This window comes from Equus asinus, chromosome 4 (assembly GCF_041296235.1).
Source record: "Equus asinus isolate D_3611 breed Donkey chromosome 4, EquAss-T2T_v2, whole genome shotgun sequence".
Classification (NCBI taxonomy): Eukaryota; Metazoa; Chordata; class Mammalia; order Perissodactyla; family Equidae; genus Equus; species Equus asinus.
In genome coordinates, this window is record NC_091793.1 from 12262803 (window position 1) to 12282116 (window position 19314).

General features: G+C 56.0%; 2 protein-coding genes across 2 annotated transcripts; both read right to left on the reverse strand.

Annotated features, from left to right (window-relative positions):
* Positions 1 to 5748: 5748 nt before the first annotated feature.
* Positions 5749 to 10259, reverse strand: MIOX (myo-inositol oxygenase). The gene is made up of 10 exons (XM_014864535.3): positions 10095 to 10259; positions 9463 to 9543; positions 9174 to 9254; positions 8867 to 9029; positions 8666 to 8733; positions 8414 to 8523; positions 8272 to 8339; positions 8135 to 8184; positions 7826 to 7938; positions 5749 to 7736 (listed from the first exon to the last, which is right to left on the reverse strand). Exons 1-10 carry the CDS (start codon positions 10107 to 10109, stop codon positions 7628 to 7630), a joined length of 858 nt encoding a protein of 285 aa, XP_014720021.1. The 5' UTR covers positions 10110 to 10259; the 3' UTR covers positions 5749 to 7627.
* Positions 10260 to 10512: 253 nt separating this feature from the next.
* ADM2 (adrenomedullin 2) lies at positions 10513 to 15403 on the reverse strand. Its single transcript, XM_044777100.2, has 3 exons — positions 15267 to 15403; positions 15052 to 15172; positions 10513 to 14224 (listed from the first exon to the last, which is right to left on the reverse strand). Exons 2-3 carry the CDS (start codon positions 15159 to 15161, stop codon positions 13906 to 13908), a joined length of 429 nt encoding a protein of 142 aa, XP_044633035.1. The 5' UTR covers positions 15162 to 15172; positions 15267 to 15403; the 3' UTR covers positions 10513 to 13905.
* Between the last annotated feature and the right edge of the window lie 3911 nt (positions 15404 to 19314).

The following is a 19314-nucleotide window of genomic DNA, read 5'->3' on the forward strand; positions in this document are numbered from 1 at the left end:
TGCTGTCATATCCAAAACATTATTGCCAAATCCAAGATCATGCAGATTTTCTCCTATGTTTTCTTCTAAGAGTTTTATAGTTTCATCTCTTACACTTAGGTCATTGATCCATTTTGAGTTAATTTTTGCATATGCAAGGGTCCAACTTCATTCTTTTGCATGTGGATATCCAGTTTTCTCAGCACTATTTGTTGAAAAGATGATTCTTTCCCCATTGAATAGTCTTGGCACCCTTGTAGAAAAATCAACTGACCATATATGCAAGGGCTTATTTCTGGGACTTCTATTCTGTTCCATTGTTCTGTATGACTATCTTTATGCCAGTACCACACAATTTTGGTTACTGTAGCATTGTAGTATGTTTCAAAACTGGGAATTGTGAGTCCTCCAGCTCTATTCTTTGTGAAGATTATTTTGACTATTTGGGGTTCCTTGAGATTCCATATTAATTTGAGGGTGGATATTTCTATTCCTGCAAAAAAATACCATTGGCTTTTGATCAGGATTGTGTTGCATCTGTAGGTCACTTTGGTAGTGGTGTCATCTTAACAGTATTATGCCTCCTGATCCATCTGTTTTCAATTCCTGTCTTCTATTTAAATCTAGCAGGTTTTAGCAATAACTCTGAAGGGTTCCATTTATAAATTTTAAATGCCTAAAATATTTTAACTTCTTTACAAATTTTTTGAGAGTATATGAGTGATGCTTGTAATATTCTTTTATTTTATTTTTTAACCATTCAGTGATCCGACCTAATCTTTGCAAGCTTCGAAAAAACCACAAATGAATAAACATGCAAACACATTGAGCCAAAAATTCTCTTGAATGTCCGCATACCACAGATAAACTCACTAAGATTGACCACAGGAAAAACCTTGCCACAGCCTATCCTGGTGAGACGCACAGCACCTGGACACAGCGCTGTGTTGGGGCCAACTTTCAGCTTTAAATTTGGAGTCCAGTGTGGCCAGATTAGAACATGAGACCCCGTAGCTGCTGGGGTAGCACCAAGTTTCTCCCTTTTTTGGCTTCTAAAAGGAAAAGTGGAAGAGGAGGGGCCAGCCTGGTGGTGCAGCGGTTAAGTTCTCACATTCCGCTTCGGCAGCCTGAGGTTCACCAATTCAGATCCCAGGTGGGGACATGGCACTGCTTGACACGCCATGCTGTGGTAGGCGTCCCACGTATAAAGTAGAGAAAGATGGACATGGATGTTAGCTCAGGGCCAGTCTTCCTCAGCAAAAAGAGGAGGATTGGCAGCAGTTAGCTCAGGGCTAATCTTCCTGAAAAAAAAAAAAAGTGGAAGAGGAGGTGCAGCCCTGCCTCCTGCTCAGACTCATAAGTTGGATTCCCCATCCGTAGGGATTCAGACTAGGAAATCTGATATGACACCCACTCCTTGGGGTGCCCAGAACACTGATGTATCCACCTTTCTGATTTATGCCCACCCCCCAACAATGCACTCACTGATGCAAGGCAGCCATTCCACACCCTATCCAAAACCCTTGCTCACACCAAGGTGGGGAGGTACCCAAAGTCTGGTCCATTCCTGCACCCAGATCACTTCCAGGTTCCAGCTTGACATCCACTCTCCTTGAGCTCAGCACAAGAATTCCTGTCTGGAATTCTGTGTTTCAAATTCTGAACTATGAAGTTAGCCACCAGGAAAGAAACTAAAATCTGACTAGTTTGAAGGGCAGGAAGGAAAAAATACTTTTGCTTGGTTGTGCTTGTTTCTGCAACAATCCTGAAGTCAGGCTGATGGATAGGGCATCCTCCGCATGCACCATTCTGAGGCATCGGAGTCCTTGGGCCCATCTGCAGAGGGTGCTGCCAACTTCCTCTGACCCTGCTCACTGGACTTGGCAGTGCTTGAGGCATCCAGGGGTCTCCTGGAGCCTGTCCGGTGCATCCTCCCAGCCTCCCAGTCACATACCAGCAGCCCTTTCCCTGACGAGGTCAGCACTGGTCGCACCCTCACTTGCCTACTCATCCAGTGGCAGAGGCGCTCAGAAAAGCCATGTGGCTGACCATGTCCAGTTCAAGGGAAGTGTTGCTGTGTCTCTGGGAGGAAGCAGAACAACATTCCACAATTCAGCCTTACCCGGAGTCACTGCAACAGGCAGCAAGTTTCACCAGAGGTCACTGGGTACAGGGGTGAAAGGTAGTCACCCACGTGCACCAGATGGCTCCCAGATGCTATATCCTGGGCTCATCACATGGATTTTCCTCATCCTGACTCCCAAGGGCATTATCTCCAAGCTGGCACCATGGCTGGGTCTTCAAGTGGCCTTTGCACCATTCCATCAGATCATTGATTTGAGGGTCATCGGTGTATGAGGGGCCTGCAGATACCAGCCTCTGCTTTACGTCTTTCACTCTGAAGAGCATCTTTGGCCAGAGGCAGTGCTGTGCAGAGTACCTCAGTATGGGATTTATGAGTTAGTGGATGACGATGCTGGAGGAAGCACAGGCGGTGGGGATAGGAAGTCCAAATACACACGAAGGGGTGTTAATGACGACAGATCCCTGTCCAACATCACAGATGATGTCCACTTGGTGGCCAACTGCTCCCCTTGAGGGAGATGCATGCTGTGAGATCTGGGGTGCCAGTACTGGTGGCCCTTGAGTCTTGTGAGAAAACTACCCGTGGTTGCACTCACACAGGGCCTCCGCTTCTGCCCTCATGGAGCCCATGGAGCAATCATCAGGGTTCCTGCAAAAGGAAGTCAACTGGCATCCATGGGCCAGGTCATCTGGTCTCAAGACTCTTACATTCTTAACAATTATTGAGTATTGAGGACCCCAAAGAGCTTTAGTTTTATTTTTGTTTTTGTTTTTGTTTTTTTGCAGGGGAAGATTTGCCCTAAGCTAAGTGTTGCCAATATTCCTCCTTTTTTACCCTAAAGCACCAGTACATAGCTGTTCTTCTGGTTCCGCTATGTGAGCTGCCACCACAGCATGGCTACTGACAGGCAAGTGATGTGATTCCATGCCTGGGAACCGAACCCAGGCCACCAAAGTGGAGCTCACTGAACTTTAACCAGTAGGCCATCAGGGCAGTCTCCCAAAGAGCTTTCGCCAACAAGGGTTATATCTATCAACATTTAGCACATTGGAAACTAAACTGAGAAATTCTTTAAATATTTACGTATTAACGTTACTTAAACATAAAAATAAACTCATTACATATCACTATAATAACAATTTTTTAAATAAAAAATGACTGTATTACCAAAAAAATTAAGTGAGAAAGACTGGCATAGTTTTACGTCTTTGCAAAATCTCTTTAATGTCTGGCTTCTCATAGCTGCTTCTGGTCAATCTGTTGCCATATGTTTTTGGTCGAAATATATGAAAAAAATCTGGCCTCGCACAGATGTGTAGTTGGAAAAGGGAAGAGTATTTTAGCAGCCCTTTCAGATTATTGTGGATACTCTTCTTTAACACCCCATCAAAACTCTACATAGTAGTTTCTTAGACGTTCACTGCAATTTGAAATCTGAAACCAGACCAGCAAGCTTTTCGTCCTCTGTCACCTGAAGACCCACTGTTGCATCATGCACTCTGAATGGATGTTTTTACTCATGCATGATTTTGAAGCATCATATATTGATCATTTGGCAAATATTGGTTCATTGAGCTATGTAGATCTTACAAATTTTGACACATTCCATTGTACAATCACAAAAAAAATCACATTCGTTAATATCGCCACTGATCTCATCAGAAAAATCTTTGAGTACAAGGAAGTTGTCAAGTTCACAGCGGTGGACACAGGTTTTCCCAAATCCTAATTTTTCTTGGGCCATTTGTGCCGTAAGAAGCAGCCATCCTTCCTCTAGGGCCTCCTCATTTTCCCCTTGGCCTGGCCTTCCACAGGCTCTTCCATCCAGAGTTGCAAAGGCTGTTATTAGATGTTCTGCTCCTCCAAGCCATGGACTGCCAGATTTCCAAGACTAGCAGGGTGTTTCCCACTTTGAATCCCAAACAGGCCTGATAACAAAATTCCAGATTCCTCTAAGACTTGATTGCTTGCAATCCACTTTCTCAAAGGAAACTGACTGGCTCATTTAAAGAGAAAGATGACTGATTGGAAGGGTACTGGAAGGCCTGAGCCCTGGGTGGTGGAAATAGGGCCTGCTGCTAGAGTCAGCCCAGGAGGAGCTGGAGGAGAGGCCATGTGCACAGAGGCAGAGGGGTCAGCAGGGAGGAATGCCGGAGGAGGCTGGAGGGCAAGCCAAGCCCCACCTGCTCCCTGCAGGCTTCTCAGCTTCCCCAGTGCCTGGGGTCCCCAACGAAGACTGACAGTCCCTTGGGTAGACAGGAATATGGGTCCCGGGCCCCTGCTGCCCTCCCCTCACCCTGGGGCCTTTTTGGAAGTGGCCAAGTTAGGGTCTGCAAGGGACACAAAGAGCAGGGGCAGGGGCAAAGACATCCACCCTTGCTCTGCACTGGGGAGGCTGCCCAGGGATGGTGTCAGGATGGAAACTTTGGACCCAGAGGGGCAGCCTACCAAGCACACCCCCTCTCCAGCCCTGGTGATGTGGATTAAGGCTGCCCCAGCTAGAGAAGCCCAAGGTGACCTGGCCTACATGCCAAACTATATGACCCAGTGGACTTTTTTTATGGTATGAATTAGGACTGCCCCAGGGAGAGAAGCCCAGGGCATCCTCACCTACATGCCGATCTATATGGTCAGATTCGTATCTAAAGTTATATGACCGCACAATAACCAGACCCCATCTGCACTGAAATCATTTAATGACTTTTTACATCATCTTTTCTTTTTTCCAGTAAAAATAAGTCACATACCCATGCCTTATAAAATTAGCCCTAACCCTCAACTCAGGGCAGCAGAAGCTCTGACTGCCCATGGGTCCTGTCCCCATGCTATTCCACACTATTCTCTAAATAAAAGAGCACTACGGCCAGATCTTGAGAGAATAAGAAATCTTTCTTTCGACTCCTCGGCTCACCGACCCCGCATCACTGGGGCTCATGCTTCTCTTCCCCACCCCAGCCTCCTTTGAGACCTGCCTCCTCCCTGCTCTAGGGAAGGCAGAGAGGCCTGACCATTCTGCGGCACGCCCTCCATGGCTCCCTCACCCAGGTCCAGTCCAGTCCTAGAGCCCTCCTGCCTGCCTCTCCAGGGCCCCCCACACCTCACAGAGCAGCTCCAAGGAGGGATTCCCTCAAGCCTTGCACCTGTCCTACCTGAGCTCACAGGTGGGGAGGGGTGGCAAAGGAGGACAGCTGCCCACACCTGGGGAGGCTGCCCAGGGATGGTGCAAGGGAGCCTAGGGCAGGTAGGAGTTTTCTGGGAGGAAGCACAAGTGAGTAGGGAAGCGCTTGGGCAAAGTCTCAGAAACACAGCTGAGCCCTCCTCTCCTGATGCCAGCACACAGCAGGCGCTGGGGCAGGCAGGGAGGGCCAGGGCAGGACAGGAGGACAATGGCAGTGCAACAGCCTGAGCATGGTGGGGAGGGCAGTAGGCAACACCACCTTTAATGGCCACAATCAGGGGTGGGAGTGGAGGTGAAAGTTGAAGATGTGACTGAGTCCTCAGCCAACATGTGGATTTGAAATACCATTTCCCACTTAAAGTAACCAGAGCTCCTTGGAGAAAAGGCCAGTTCCAGGTCTGGGGCAGCCTCTGTGGGAAGCTGAAAAATCACCCCCCAAAGACATCCACATCGAATCCCTGAATTTCCTTTGTTTTTTAAAAGATTTTATTTTTTTTTCCTTTTTCTCCCCAAAGCCCCCCCAGGACACAGTTGTATATTCTTAGTTGTGGGCCCCTCTAGTTGTGGCATGTGGGACGCCGCTTCAGCGTGGCTCGATGAGCGGTGCCATGTCCGTGCCCAGGATTCGAACCAACAAAACACTGGGCGGCCTGCAGCGGAACGCACGAACTTAACTTCGGCCACGGGGCCGGCCCCTGAATCCCTGAACTTCTGAATGTGACCTTATTTGGGACAAGCATCTTGCAGATGCAACTAAGTCAAGGATCCTGAGATGAGGAGATCATCCTGGATTATCTGAGTCGGCCCTAAATGACATCACAAGTGTCTCCATAAGACAGAGGCAGAGGGAGACACTGGGAGAAGCCATGTGAAGACAGAGCACAGAGAGATGCAGCCAAAAGTGAGGAGATGCTGGCAGCACCTGAAGCTGGAAGAGGCAAGGAGGGATCCTGCTCAGAGCATCTGGAGGGAGCACGCCCCTGCTGACCTTGACCTCAGACTTCTGGCTTCCAGAACTTGTAAGAATAAATTTCTGTCATTTGAAGCCACCAAGTTTGTGGTAATTTGGTATGTCAGACACAGGAAATTAACACAGTCTGGGTGTTGTCACACCAGATAGCAAGACACCCACTGGAGAGTGTAGCAGTCCAGTCATGTCAGAAGGACCCAGGAACCCACCTGGAAGCCCCACTCCAGCCCAGCTGAGGATAGGACTATCTGAGCACCAGTAAGGTTAATAGTTCAATGACCTGAAGCACAAATATGCTGAAATCTATACATTCTTAATACAAAAATAGACAAATTGATCACCTTTGAAGGACGCTAGGGAACCATCTCTTGCAAATTGGTAAATTGAGAGAAAAGACTGGAACATTTACTTGCTTTTCCTCCACACGCAGTAGCCAAATAGCACTGCAGGAAGCCTCTCTTTACTGAGCGGTCCCATCAGGGAAGGAAGCCACGGCATTGCCATTCTGCCTTCTAATGGGTTAAGAACATTCTTAGACGAACCTGAACACAGTGGCGTCCAACAGCACAAAAGGGCCTGTGCCTCCTGATAAGGAAAATGCCACCCCCTCTGAAGCACTCTTGCCCCCAGCAAGCCAAATCTGGATCTGATTACGCCTCTAAATTCACTTACCAATAGCAGGAAATATCGAGAAAAAGATTAACAGATTCCATGGGGATGCAAGCTGCAAAATCCTGATAGAAGGAAATTCCGTGAGACAAATGATTCATTTTCTTCAAAGAAATAAACTGCCAGAAGATAAGGGGAAGCCAGCGCTGAGCTGTAGCACTGAGGGACACACACTCAGGGGGATGAAACGCCACAGAAAAGGACGTGGTTGGCTGAGCCAAGATGGGCCTGCACCTTGGGCATGGGGCAGGCGCCAGGTGTCTGTTCGGGGGCCGGGTTCACAGTAATTACCCTGTGCATTTGTTTTACCACGTTGTTTTCTGTAGCGTGTGCATTCTTTTAGCTATCAGGTGCTTTGTTTTGTTTTTTAAGGAGACTGAGCCCAGAGGACTTGGTGATGGCTACGAGAATGTGGGGGTGAGTAGAAGGACCCCAGGTTCTGACGCCAGAGCTGAGAGAAAGAGCAAGATGTTTATGGTGGCAGGCACAGAGGGACACACATATCCAAGAGGCCACGGACTCGCCTCCTCCCTGTCCGTGGTACCCTGCTGCCACCACGTGTCACGCCTCAGTAAGGGTGAGACTCACAAGCTGCTTCAGGTCTTTATTGCCCCTGGACAAGGAGCGCTCACTGTAAGTGGGCGTGTGGGGTCCTCCAGGGAGGCTGGGGTGGGTTGTCACTGTGCCTGACAGTGGCTGTCACCCTGGGGCACCCGGCCAGGCCTGGGTGGGGTGGGCAGGCGGGTCACCAGCTCAGCATGCCGGGGCAGTACTTGTCGATGAGCCCCTGGTAGTAGGGCCGCAGCTTGTCCACATCCGGCAGGTCAGGGCACTTGGTGTAGAGGTCAAACTTGCTGCAGCAGGGGAGGGACAGTGCCTTGTGTAGAAGCCCCGGCCTCTCCAGGCCCCCTCTGCCCCGAGCCCTTCACAAGGATGGCCATACTTGAATTCCTGCACCCAGGGCAGCATGGCCAGGTCCTGCTCGCTGCACAGCTGCTGGTAGTCGCCGCCCGTGTGCCATGGGTAGAAGGAGTGGAATCTGATCATGTAGAAGGCCTGGGGGCAGGAGGAAGCCACACCACCCAGCACACTCCAGGCTGAGCTGGGCAGGGCTGGACTGGACTGGACTGGGGTGGGCTGGGATGGGCCGGACTAAGCTGGACGGGGCTGGGCTGGGCTGAGCTGGACTGGGCTAGGCTGGGCTGCGGTGGACTGAGCTGGGTTCTTGGTTTGGTCCCTCACCCTTGCCTACCTCCAGGGGGAGGGAGAATTTGTTGAACTTCATCATCTGGTACATGTACTCTGTGGGAGAGAGGGTGTCACCACCTGGCACCCAGAGAGATCGACCCCGCCGAGGTCCCCATCATCCCCACCTCTGACTGGCCTCACCGTCATGGCCCCAGGACATGAGGACGTTCTTGAGCCCACAGTGGGGCTGGTACATGCCAAGCTCTGTGCTGCAGGGGAAGACGGAAGGTGAGGGGCTCAGGAGCACCTGGGGAGGGGGAGGGCCAGCAGCGGGGGAGGGCACCTGTATCGAGGATCCTGGAGGTCCGGGTTGTCCTGGAAGGTGGAGTCACGGAAAACCACGGAGGCCTGAGGACGGCAGCCAACTGGGAACGTGTCTCCAACAACTGCCCACTGGGGAGGGACAGGCAGCCATGGTGGGGATGAGTGGCCTACCCACCAGGTGGGTGTCTGGAGCCCAGAGCTGAGGCTGCCCCTGCCCAGGCCTCCCAGCTCCCTCCACCCCTACCCTCACCTCCGGTTCCCATGCCCTCACCTGGGGCTCCCCCGCTAGAACCAGGACCTTTCCCAGGTCGTGCAGGAGCCCGACGAGGTGGAACCAGTCTGGGAGGGAGAGGACAGGGTGGGCTACAAGGGGCCCTGGGGCCGGGGCCAAGATCCCTGTCTGCCCTCCCCCTGCAGCCCTTGGAGGCAACAACTCCCCCATACACAGCTGGGGCCGGGAGAGGGGGCGCACCCTTGTCAGGGTGGGCCTTCCGGATGCCCTCGGCTGTCTGGAAGGCATGGAAGGAGTTGGGGAAGTCCACGTCTGGGTCCGACTCGTCCACCAGCCGATCCAGCATGTCCACGGCCTCCAAGACGGTCATTTTTTTGTAGGAGAAGCCCCCAAACTGGGAGTGCTGGACCAGGATGGGAGAAGTCAGCATGACTAGGAGTGGCAGCCGGACCGGGGCCCAGCCCTTCTCCATCCACCGGGCAGTGAGGGGCAGCGGGTTGGGGGAGCAGCTCCACCCTTGAGTTATAGCAGAGGAGTTCACATGTACCTTCTTCCTGACAAAATCCACAGTTTGATGCGTGTGCATGAGCTTGTAGGTGGCGAAGACGCGGTCCAGGAGCGGGCCGGACTGCAAGCCAGAGGGTCAGCCAGGTGGCTGGCCAACCCCTGTCCTTCACACCCAGGGGGCCCAAGGCCTCCCCACTCCCAAGCCTGGCCCCAGAGGTGTGAATAGGGGGCTTCCCCAAGGGCAGCGCCTGGAGCTGTGTAAAGGGCAGGAGCTGTGTAAAAGCCCGGAGGGGGCAGCGGGTTGGGGGGGGGGCAGGCGGGGTCCTCACAGTGTAGTTCCGGAAGCTGCTCTTGTCTTTGACTGTCTCTGGATCCACATCAGGCCGGTAGACCAGTGATGGGTCTGGGCCCTGGTTGGGTGGGGGATTGAACCCATTTCACCATGATTCGAGCTCCCTGAGGGAGTGTGGACATCCTCACGGGGGCACGAGACTCTGAGACATGGGTCAGCAGCCCAGGCCGATGGAGGCCCAGGGTCAGGGTTAGGGTGAGCCCCTCCCAAGTGAGCACACCCCCATCGCTGGCCCCTGCACTGGCACAGGGGCCTGGGCAAGTCTGGGGCACTCTTGCTCCTGGCATCCTCATCTGTAAAGCAGATGTCGGCTGGATGCCTGCTTCCAGGATGATGCACGGGTGCAGGGGGAGCTATATGGAGTGCACAGCACCCCCACCCAGCATCTTCTTTTCAAGACTTGGCTCCTCAGGAAGCCCAGGAGTCCGGCCGCTGACCCTTGCCCCAGCTAGACCACAATAGGGAGGAGGAGCCCTTTGACCAGGACGAACATGCCTGCGGGACAAGCTGGGAGGGGGCAGGGGGCTGCCGCCCCTTTCCACAAAGGACAGCTGGCCACCGGTTAAGTGGTCAGCGGGGCCACTTCTGCACCGGGTCTGGGGTACTCACCACAATCACCTTCATCCTAAGGAGCAGAGCTGGCAGATGGGCAAGTCCCACAGGCCTGTGTGCCCTATATATGCCCACAGGTTACATAAGTGCCCAGACACCACCCGGCCCCTTGGCCTTGGCCCTCGGTAATGAGTGACCATCCACCCTCCTCCTGGCCTCAGCGAGTTAATGTGTCAGCCCAGGAGCACAGGAGCAGCCTGCAGTGGCCCCAGCCCACTTCTCCCCGACCTCAGCCTCCCTGAGGAACTCACCTGCTTAGGAGCCGAGGTCACTCTGCAGCCAGGCTCCTGCTCTTGGCCTTCAGGCTTTACACCCCTCCCACAGGTGGTGCAGACCCCAGGCCCCACCCCATCACCTCAGGCACCTGGGATTCTGGGTGGGGCAGGGGCTCACTAAATAAAAAGTTCCTCTGACGCTTGTTAAAATGGGAAAACTTTATTCAAGACTATTGCAATCAGGCAGAGAGATGGGCTCCACTACGAACACAGGGAGATGGGGGGCTTGAAAACCAGTGAGCAGAGTGGGGGTCGGTGGATGGAAAATTGCCAAGAGGAGACATCAAGGGTGGGGGGATTCTTGTTAAACTTGACGAGATTGTTGCCGAAGGCAGGCCAGAATGATCAGATCTCAAGGGTGGGGGCTGAGGATTTGATTAGATCTCAAGGGTGGGGGCTGAGGATTTGATCAGATCTCAAGGGTGGGGGCTGAGGATTTGATCAGATCTCAAGGGTGGGGGCTGAGCATTGAACAGGTCTGCCAACTGGGCAAGGCCTCGTGGAGCAGAGGGCTCGGAGGAGCCTGACTCAAGTCTGCTCAAGGGGGATCTCTGTCTGGCTCTTGGGGTGAGGGCCACTTGTTACATGTGGGCTGCGTCTGGACTTAGCAGGGACCTGACACACATGCCTGCCCGGGGCCTGACCTTCTCCAAGGAGGAGGCAGACATGAAGGGAGGCAGCCATTGTCTCGTGCTGGAAGGAGGCTGGAGCTCTGGAGAGAAAGGGGCCTGCGTGTGGTCACAGTGGAGTCTGGGTGGGGAGTGGGCAGTGGGCAAAGCGCGGGGTGTCGGGACCAGGCCTCGCGGGGTGCAGGTCAGGGTACCGCGGCTTCACTGTGAGTGAAGGAGCCTATGGGGGCTGCTCTACTGTGGGCTCCTCCCACGTGCTCAGAGTATAGCCCGGGGCGGGGGCAGCGCAGGGGCCGCCATTTAAAATGGCAAGTGCGACCTGCCTTCAGGGCCCGTGACCTTGTGGCTTGCCAGCACCTCATTCTTCCACCTGCTGCGTCTTTTCTCCTACTTTTGAGGCTGTTTTCCTGTCTCCTCCCACAAGCATGTCGGGGTACGTGTTTTATTCGCTGTCTCCCCACATGCTCAGCCAGCGTTTGCCAGAGGGATGGAGAGGGGCTCCAGGGAGGAGGCTTGAGCCATCACCCCGAAAGCAGGTGGTGGCTTGGCCCAGGAGAAGGGGCAAATGGCCACGGACAGGAGACGGGATGAGGGAGCCGGGATAAGGAGAGGGAGAAGAGGTTCTGACCAGGGCGGGAGCAGGGGGAAGGCTTTGGGGAGATGCGGGGTGCTAGGGCAGCCTGGGTGCTCCGGCCGGACCTCCAAGTGGGTACACATGAGGTAGGCAGCCAGGAAACAGCCTGGAGATCAGGGGCCAGGGGGACACCAGGTGCGATGCTGTCACCATGGCAGGTGGCCTCATGACACTGCACAGCAATGCCATGAGGTCAACAGTCCATCCTGCTTCATGGAAAAGCAAACTAAGGCTCGGGGAACTGAGTGCCTTAGCGAGGGTGGTGGAATCCTGGGGAGCTGGCAGCCTGTGTCACTCTGAGGAGGGGGGGTGTCACTGCGAGGAGGAGCAGTGTGGGGTGTTCCTGGCAGAGGGAGCATCCTGTACAGAGGACTCTGCCCCAGGGCGGAGCCTGGGAGGGTCTTGGCCAAGCTGAGCTCCTGACCCTCCTGGACCCCTCCCCTTCCACTGCCCAGTCCCTTTGCCCTGTCCTCACTGCCCACCCTCCCTGCCCGCCTCTGCTGACACCCTTCAGTGACCACAGGCACACAGCTCTGAGACCTGGCCCACTGGCCTCTCAGACCCCCCCCCTCACACATGCTGGTTCCAGCCTCTCTTAGCTGCTTTTGGGCAGCCTCCCTGGCCACACCCACACCTCCTGTGGACTGGGGCCTTGGCACTCTCAGCTCCTTCCCCAGGGACCCATGTTGTCTTCAAACCCACACCTCCTCCAGGCAGCCTGCCTTGTTCTGCTCCCCACCGTGACTCTGATCACCCTGCACTGCAATTCCTGGTCCATCTCCTTGGGCACAGAGGCCTCTAGAAGGGCAGGGACCAGCCTGAACTCTTCCCACAGGGCCTCGTGGAGGGAGGGTGCCTTGCTGGCAAGGTGACCCCTGAGCTGGAAGAGCTAGCACAGGGGTGGGTGCTTCCAGGAGCCTCCCACCTTTGGGGCCCCCGTGGTATCTAAGCGGCAGTTGTGCCTGCGACCCAATGCGTGGCTCTGCTAGTGGGCGCTGCCGTGACTGTGGCACATCCTTGACCTTTGGGCTGCAGGTTCTGCCTCTAGAGTTGACATAATGACGCACCTCCCTCCAAGGGTGCCTGAGAGGGTGATACAGGCAAACACCGAGAAATGAAGAGCTTTAACAGAAACCACCTTTCTGAACCCTGGGTCATGGCAATGTGGCATGAGGGTCAGCCCTCGGGGACTGCCGGAGGCTCCGCAGTCAGCACGTAAAGGCCCCATGGTGCACACACACCACCAACTCTACGCACGCTGGCCGCGAACCTTCTGACCATGAGGCCAGCCCCTGCTCCCCAGCTCGTGGCAAGCCTGCTCTCAGGGCAAGCCTGCTCCAGCCTCCTGCTGCCCCCATGAGTCCCCGCACTGGGCAGGGTAGGGGGCAGGGAGCCCTCACTCTTGTGTGGCCATTCCCATCTCCCTGAGTCAGAACAGGTGGTTCTGACTTAACTGACCTCTTTGGGCTGGGAGATCTTGCCCCTACCCCAGCCCGCCCTGCCCTGGGCAGGGGGGAAGAGGAGTTCTGCCCTGCCCTGCCCCCGAAGGCCCCAGCATGGCTCCTGAACCCCTACATCCCCTCCCCAGCTGCTCACAAAGATCCAGGCAGGGGTCTCCACTATGACCTTGGGGCCAGGCTCCAGGTTGGCGCTGGGGCAGTGCACTTCCCAGCACAGCCTGCCCTCCCTCACCACAGCCCAGGACCACAGTAGCCTCCTCCCCGAGGCTCTCCCAGTCCCAAGGGTACAGGGGTGGCAGAGGCTGGGGACCTGAGGCAGGCAAACTGTGCACGCCCAAAGCTGGGCTTTAATCCAATGATGTTGGGATCAGCAGGAAGGGACCACATTGGGCCAACTCGGCCCCTCTTGCTGGCCCAGAGGTGGCCCTGGGCGGTCAGAACCTGGCTTCTGCTCCACATGCCTGGACAGACCCCTCCCCTCTGAAGCCCTTTTTGGCATCTGATGCTGCCGGCCACCTCTGCTTGGCACCTGTCCCCTGAGTGTGCCCACTCCCGGGGTGTGCAGACTCCCTGGTGAATGGACTTTGCCTGTGGTCTACATGTGTGCATGGGTTTATGTATCCCAAGCTGTTTGAGTTTGGCTGCTGCAGAACGTGGTGGGTGTGGGGTGGGGTGTGGGTCTCCTCAGGGGCCTGCGCCACTGTTCCGGTCACTGCTGTCTTCAGAAGCTCCGGGGGCTGGGCCAGGGCTGGGGGCTCAGCTGCAGCTCTGGGGTTGGGGTGCAGCATCCAGGTGGGATACGGCTCCTCCTCAGCCATAGCTGTGGGGGCTGCTGGGGTCCACAGGGGCTGAGTCCCGGGGGCCGGCTGACCCGACGAGCTGCCATAAGCGGTGGCTGAGGTTCTGTACCTGGCAGGTGCCCAGTACACAGCCCACCCGCAGAAGCTGGGCTCGGGGCCTGTGGGGGCCCAAATGTCGGTGGGGGCCACCCCGGAGAGACTGACCCATAGCAGGGGCCAGGCTGTTGCTCCTCTGTGGCTGGAGGGCCTGGTGTAGCTTCCAGACCATAGGCCGGGGTGCAGGATACCGGGGCTGTGGACCACTGGAAGGGGTCCAGGCTGGGGGCTCCCTGCAGAGGAAAACAGAGGAAGTAAACCAGATGGCCCAACCTTTGGGGGAGCCCCCCAAACCCACTCACTTTCCCCTCCACACAGGCCTGGGGTCATTGCCAGGGGAAGCCCGGGCTTCCCCATCAGCCTGGAGCACTGCCAGGGGAAGCCCACAGCCCCTACACCATTACCCAGCAGACCAGGGGAAGCCCACAGCCCCCACACCATTACCCAGCAGACCAGGGGAAGCCCACAGCCCCTCTACCACTCCCCAGCCCTGTCTCCTCCCCAATCCCCCCACCCCCCTGTCGCTGCCCCCCCGCCCCCCCAGCAGCCGGGAGCACTGCCAGGGGAAGCCCACCTTCCTTTTGGGCTCAGGGCTTGGGTCCTGGCCCTCAGCCATCTCAGTAGCCCAGGTCACACCTGAGCCTCCCTGAGCAAAGACATCCCTGGCCTCTGTGGGTCACTATGATGAGGACCCGAGTGGGGCCCTCTCAGGCCTTCCCTTCGGGTGGGAGGAGGTGACCCCTGACGATCCCCTCCCCTAGCCGATCTCTCCTGTTGAGGGGGCTGCTCTGCCAATGGGGGAGGTGGGTGCCCTAGGAAGGGAGGCAAAGTAAAAGGGGCCTCTTGCCCTGCTCAGGGCTTGCTGAAGGCAAGGGGCTGACCTTTGATTTAGGAGGTAAGCCCTAGCAGCAGGTAGGAGGCCTGGGGGCGGGGGGGCGGGGGGGGGGGTCCCGGGGGCGTTGGTGAGGGGCCTGGGTAGAGGTGCGGGCGAGGGGGCCTCACCGGGCATTCTGGTTTTCTGCCGCCGGCCTGGGCTCGGGCTGGGCTGAGCCCCACTCACCTGGGTCGGGCGGGCCGCGGGCCTCCTGCCAGGCCGCGGGACAGTGTGCCCGGGAGCTGCAGGTAGAGAAGGCTGATGCAACCGAGGGTGACGGTCAGGAGCCAGGCCATGGCACGCAGGGCTGTAGGGGCAAGAACCGGCAGGTGTGAGGCAGCCCCCTCTCCGACCGCCCCCGGGGGAGCCCTCCGTGGCGGGCGCGGCGTGGCAGGCTGTACCTGCGTCCGTCGGGGCCGACTGGGCGGCGGTCTGCGGGCTATGGGCCGGGCGGGCTGGGCCTCCGCCGTCAGGTCTCGGTCGGGGTCCAGCTGGGGACGGAGCCTCGGCTCCTCTGAGCTAAATCTTCCTTCCCGAGGAGGCGGGGCCGGCGCGCGGCTGGGCGGGGCACTCTCCCCGGCCCCCAACCCAGCCCTCCCGCGAGTGGGCTGCAGCCCTGCAGTCTGGGCGGTGGTCTGGTGAGGGACACCGTCCTGGAGCCTGGGGGGCCCAACTTTTCGGGATGAGGAGGTGGGTGCCGAGGGCTGCAGCAGCCGGGCGGTCCCACCCGCCATCTCTCTGACCATCCACCAAATCTCATCTCATCCACCAAATGTGTGGATGAGCGCCCCCCGAGGCCTGGCCAGCATCTCTGCTGGGGAACCGTTCCTCACGAGGCGAGACTCCTCCTCAAGATCCCTTAGCAGCTGTATTCCTAAAAATCTCTACCTTTTTTCTCCCATTACCGAAGTGTTAAATGGTTTTTGTAAGAAATTTAAATAAGTAAAATGTGAGACCCCCACATTGCCTCTCCCAGGTCTGCAGGGTGCCCTATTCCTGTCTCCTGTGTAGACCAGTGCTTTTTGATGAGGAGGGGTCCCATGTGTATCACATACACACATATATGGGTGTACAGGTAAGAACATATGTATTCGTGGAGTCCTCCATTCTTTCTCATGGTCGACCAACTCCAATATGTAGATGTTCTGTGACTTACTTAATTGATCCTTTATTGAGCAATTAGGTGATTTCCAGTCTTTCCAAGAGGAAGAACCCTTCTGTTGTGAGCTCACAGATGTGTCTCCATAGGATGCTTTCTCAGAAGTGGAAATTCTGGTTGAAGGTGAGCCTGTGTTTGTATCAACAGAGAGTATCAAATTGTGCCCCACAAAACTTGTCCAATCCACTGTCAGTGGATAATGAACTTGGTGTTAGTGGTTCTTTGCTTCTTTGTCGATCTGACAGGGGGCAATTATCCCATCGCCCTACTTCGTAGACACTTCCTTGATCCTGAGCCTCCCTGTGTCTGTTTGTACTTCCTCTCTGTCTAACCCTGCCCAGGTCTTGCTCCCTCTGTCAGGTCATCATGGTGACCTGGTCACTCTCCTGCTGCACGGGCCATGGGGGGAGCTCAATCAACATTTGCTGGATGAGTAAATCAACAAGTGTTCGATGCATGCCATACTAAAGAGCTTGGTTTACATACTGAGGGAGGTGGGGAAGCATCAGCAGGTATTCCCGTTTCTATTTGCTTATTTACTTTCACCAGTGGGAGGAGGAGGGAGAATGACATGATCACATTTATATCAGGAAAGTGGAGTTCAGCAGGAGGGGCTGCTGAGGGGCTGGCAGGAGGCGTGCTGTGGGGACAGAGTGGATGGGTCAGAGGGAAACTGAGTGGGGCAGAGAGGCAGAGGAGGAGGGTCAGCTCTTCTGTTTGCTGATGCAAGGAGCTGCTGGAGAGAGCAGGGAGGGGTTAGCTGCCTGGGGGACATCCTGGCAGAGCTATCTGGCCAGCCTCCAGCCTTGTGGGCCTGCAGCTGAAGAGAGGGCACACTTGGAACACAATTTTGGGAGTTTCAGAGATGGCAAGGCTCTGGGAGGCAAGAGGTGACGTGAGCATCTCCCACAGAGAGTACAGAGAGAGGACAGAAGCTGGCAGGCCAGGTCTGAAGGCACAAGTAGCGAAGAGGGTGGGCAGAGGACCCCAGAGGCAGGACTGATTCTGCAGCTGCTTCTCCTCTCACCAGCCTTCCCACCTCCCTTCAATCTGCCTTCCACATTGCTGCCAGTACCATCTTTCTAAAACACAAACGTGATCATATTACTCACCCCACTAATAAAGAAAAAATAAATCAAAATTCTCTTTTGATCTGGGACAAGTGGAGGTAAGCCTCAGTGAGGTTCGTAGGCTCGTGGTTCACTGCATTCTTTCTTTCAGAACACTTGCTGCCACCACAGGCCTGTGGTCCCATCTCCCCAAACGCCCATGGATGGGATGTCCTCTGGTCCTCAGGCCTCAGGTTGGCTGCTTATTTTGCCCCGCCCCTCCCACCTGAATCAGAGGCCCCTCTGTCATCCCATAGCCCCTTGCACAGCACATCTCATGGTACTTGTTTGTAACTGTGCATGTGCCCTTCAAGGGGAAACCTGAGGATTTCCTTGATTTATCCTCAGTTGCAGAAGCTGCTTCTAGGGGGTGATGGGCTGGCTCCTGGGAACTGCTCACCTATGGAAATACACAAGAAATAGACCAGAGGTTGCCTGATGAGCAGGACACGGCCCCAGGAGGCAGGTGATGCTAGTGATGTTGGAGGAATGCTTTAGAGAAATTCGTGTGGGGCAAGAAAAGCTAAAGTGTCAACTGGCTGGGCAAACAGCATCCAGGGAGGTTTTGCTTAAGTGTTTTAAGGTGAGAGATGTTGGGTTTAATCCCAATGGCAAGGGTACTTCGAGAGGGAAAGAGTGAGGATGGGGGACATTGAAAGGGAACAGCAAGAGGTGGGGAGGAGGTCAGGAGGGGCAGAGCCTCCCTAGTAACTGTGGAGGGAGGAGGTAGAGTGTAAGGAAGGCAGGCTTGGGGTTTGGTGATGCAACACGAGCCTCCCATCTGATGGCTTCTGTTTTTCCTGTGTAGCACTGGGGTCAGAGGTTTGAGGAGACTGCAGAGTGGAAGAGAGCTGACCAGATGTCAGCAGGCTGGGTAGTGAGGGGGGCCTCCATCTGGGTTTGCCAGATGGGGACAATGAAAACAAAGTCAGAGAGGTGGGGGCCGACAACATTGGCTGGATGACAAGTGATGAGAGCCACGCTGGGTGGGGGTAAAAGGACAGAAGGAAGAAACCAAGAGGCCGTGGGACCCAGGAGAGTCACTCCCTGCTGGGAGGAGAGAGGCACTAAGGGAGGCACAGTCCCTGGAAGAGGAGGAAGTGAGTAGAGGTGAGTGCCTTGGAGGGTGACCTGGGCAGGGTGGTGGGCAGGAAACCCAATGGCAATAAACTTGGGTGGGGGTTATCATGGTCTAGAAGGGACCCCAAACCTACTCTTGACCCTAAGACACCTCCAGAGGGCTGCAAGGAATGGGCTTCTTAGGGCATGAGGCTGGGAGAGGTGGGGTGGGGGGTCCCCACAGTCTCTGGGAGAGAGCCAGTCCTGGGCTCAGATGCCAGGCCAGAGGACTTTCCAGGGACACTGGCCACCCACAGACAAGCTCAATGGTGAGGTAATGCGGTGGTGAGGACCTTTCTGGGTGTAAGTGATAGAAACCAACTCAAGCCACCAGGGGCAAAAAGGAAAGTTTCTCAGCCTGTGTACGCAGCACCCAATAGACTCGGAGGAGGCCTTGGATGGGCCTGTGCCCCGGGGCAGGGAGGGGAGCCTGGCGAGCTCTCTTCCTCAGCTCTGGTCTCTGGGTTCAGTTTTATTCATTCTCCCAGGCTGGTTCCTGCAAGGGGATAGAACACGGATGTCAGCAGTTTGTTTCTTTGTCAGTTCTTGCAGCAGCCAAACTCATCGAAAAACAAGCCAAACCCTGCCACTCTCCCTCCCAGCATGTCAGTGGGGCAGCCCTGAGACTCCTCCACCTCCCCAGCTCCTCTCCTAGATGTTCTGCCCTAGACTTTGTGTCCACTTTGACCAACCCTGTGCCACTGCACGGGAGGCCCGGTCGGCACTGCCCTTGAGGGTGGTGGGTACTGTCAGGGATCCTGGGTGGTGCTGGCAGCCCTGAGTTCGGAGACCTGAGGGCAGGGCCGGGTTCGCCTGCCTTCCCCAGACTGACAGCACTAGGGGAGAGCCCCAGGACCGGCCCCGAGCCCTCTGCGCCCGCGCGTGGGAGCCGCGAACGCGAGGCCAGCTCCGACCGCGGCCCCGCCTGCCGCTGACCCGCTCGAGCCGCCGTCGCTGTCACCGCCGAGGGCGGTGCTCCGGCCCCGAGCGGGCGGAGACCGGCGGGGCCCCGCCCCCGGAAAGCGAGCCCGCGCCGGGCGGGCCAATGGGGGCGCGCCTATC

Bases quoted from the DNA above. Each gene is read 5' to 3' on its own strand.
- MIOX (XM_014864535.3), bottom strand. The intron at 9,030-9,173 runs GTACATGTGAAC...ATCCTGGTCCAG, and splicing joins TGGATTTTGTCAGGAAGAAG to CACTCCCAGTTTGGGGGCTT. The intron at 7,939-8,134 runs GTAGGCAAGGGT...TCCTGCCCCCAG, and splicing joins AATTCTCCCTCCCCCTGGAG to GCCTTCTACATGATCAGATT.
- ADM2 (XM_044777100.2), bottom strand. From the start codon at position 15,161: ATGGCCTGGCTCCTGACCGTCACCCTCGGTTGCATCAGCCTTCTCTAC. The intron at 14,225-15,051 runs GTGAGTGGGGCT...TTTCCTCTGCAG, and splicing joins CCGCGGCCCGCCCGACCCAG to GGAGCCCCCAGCCTGGACCC.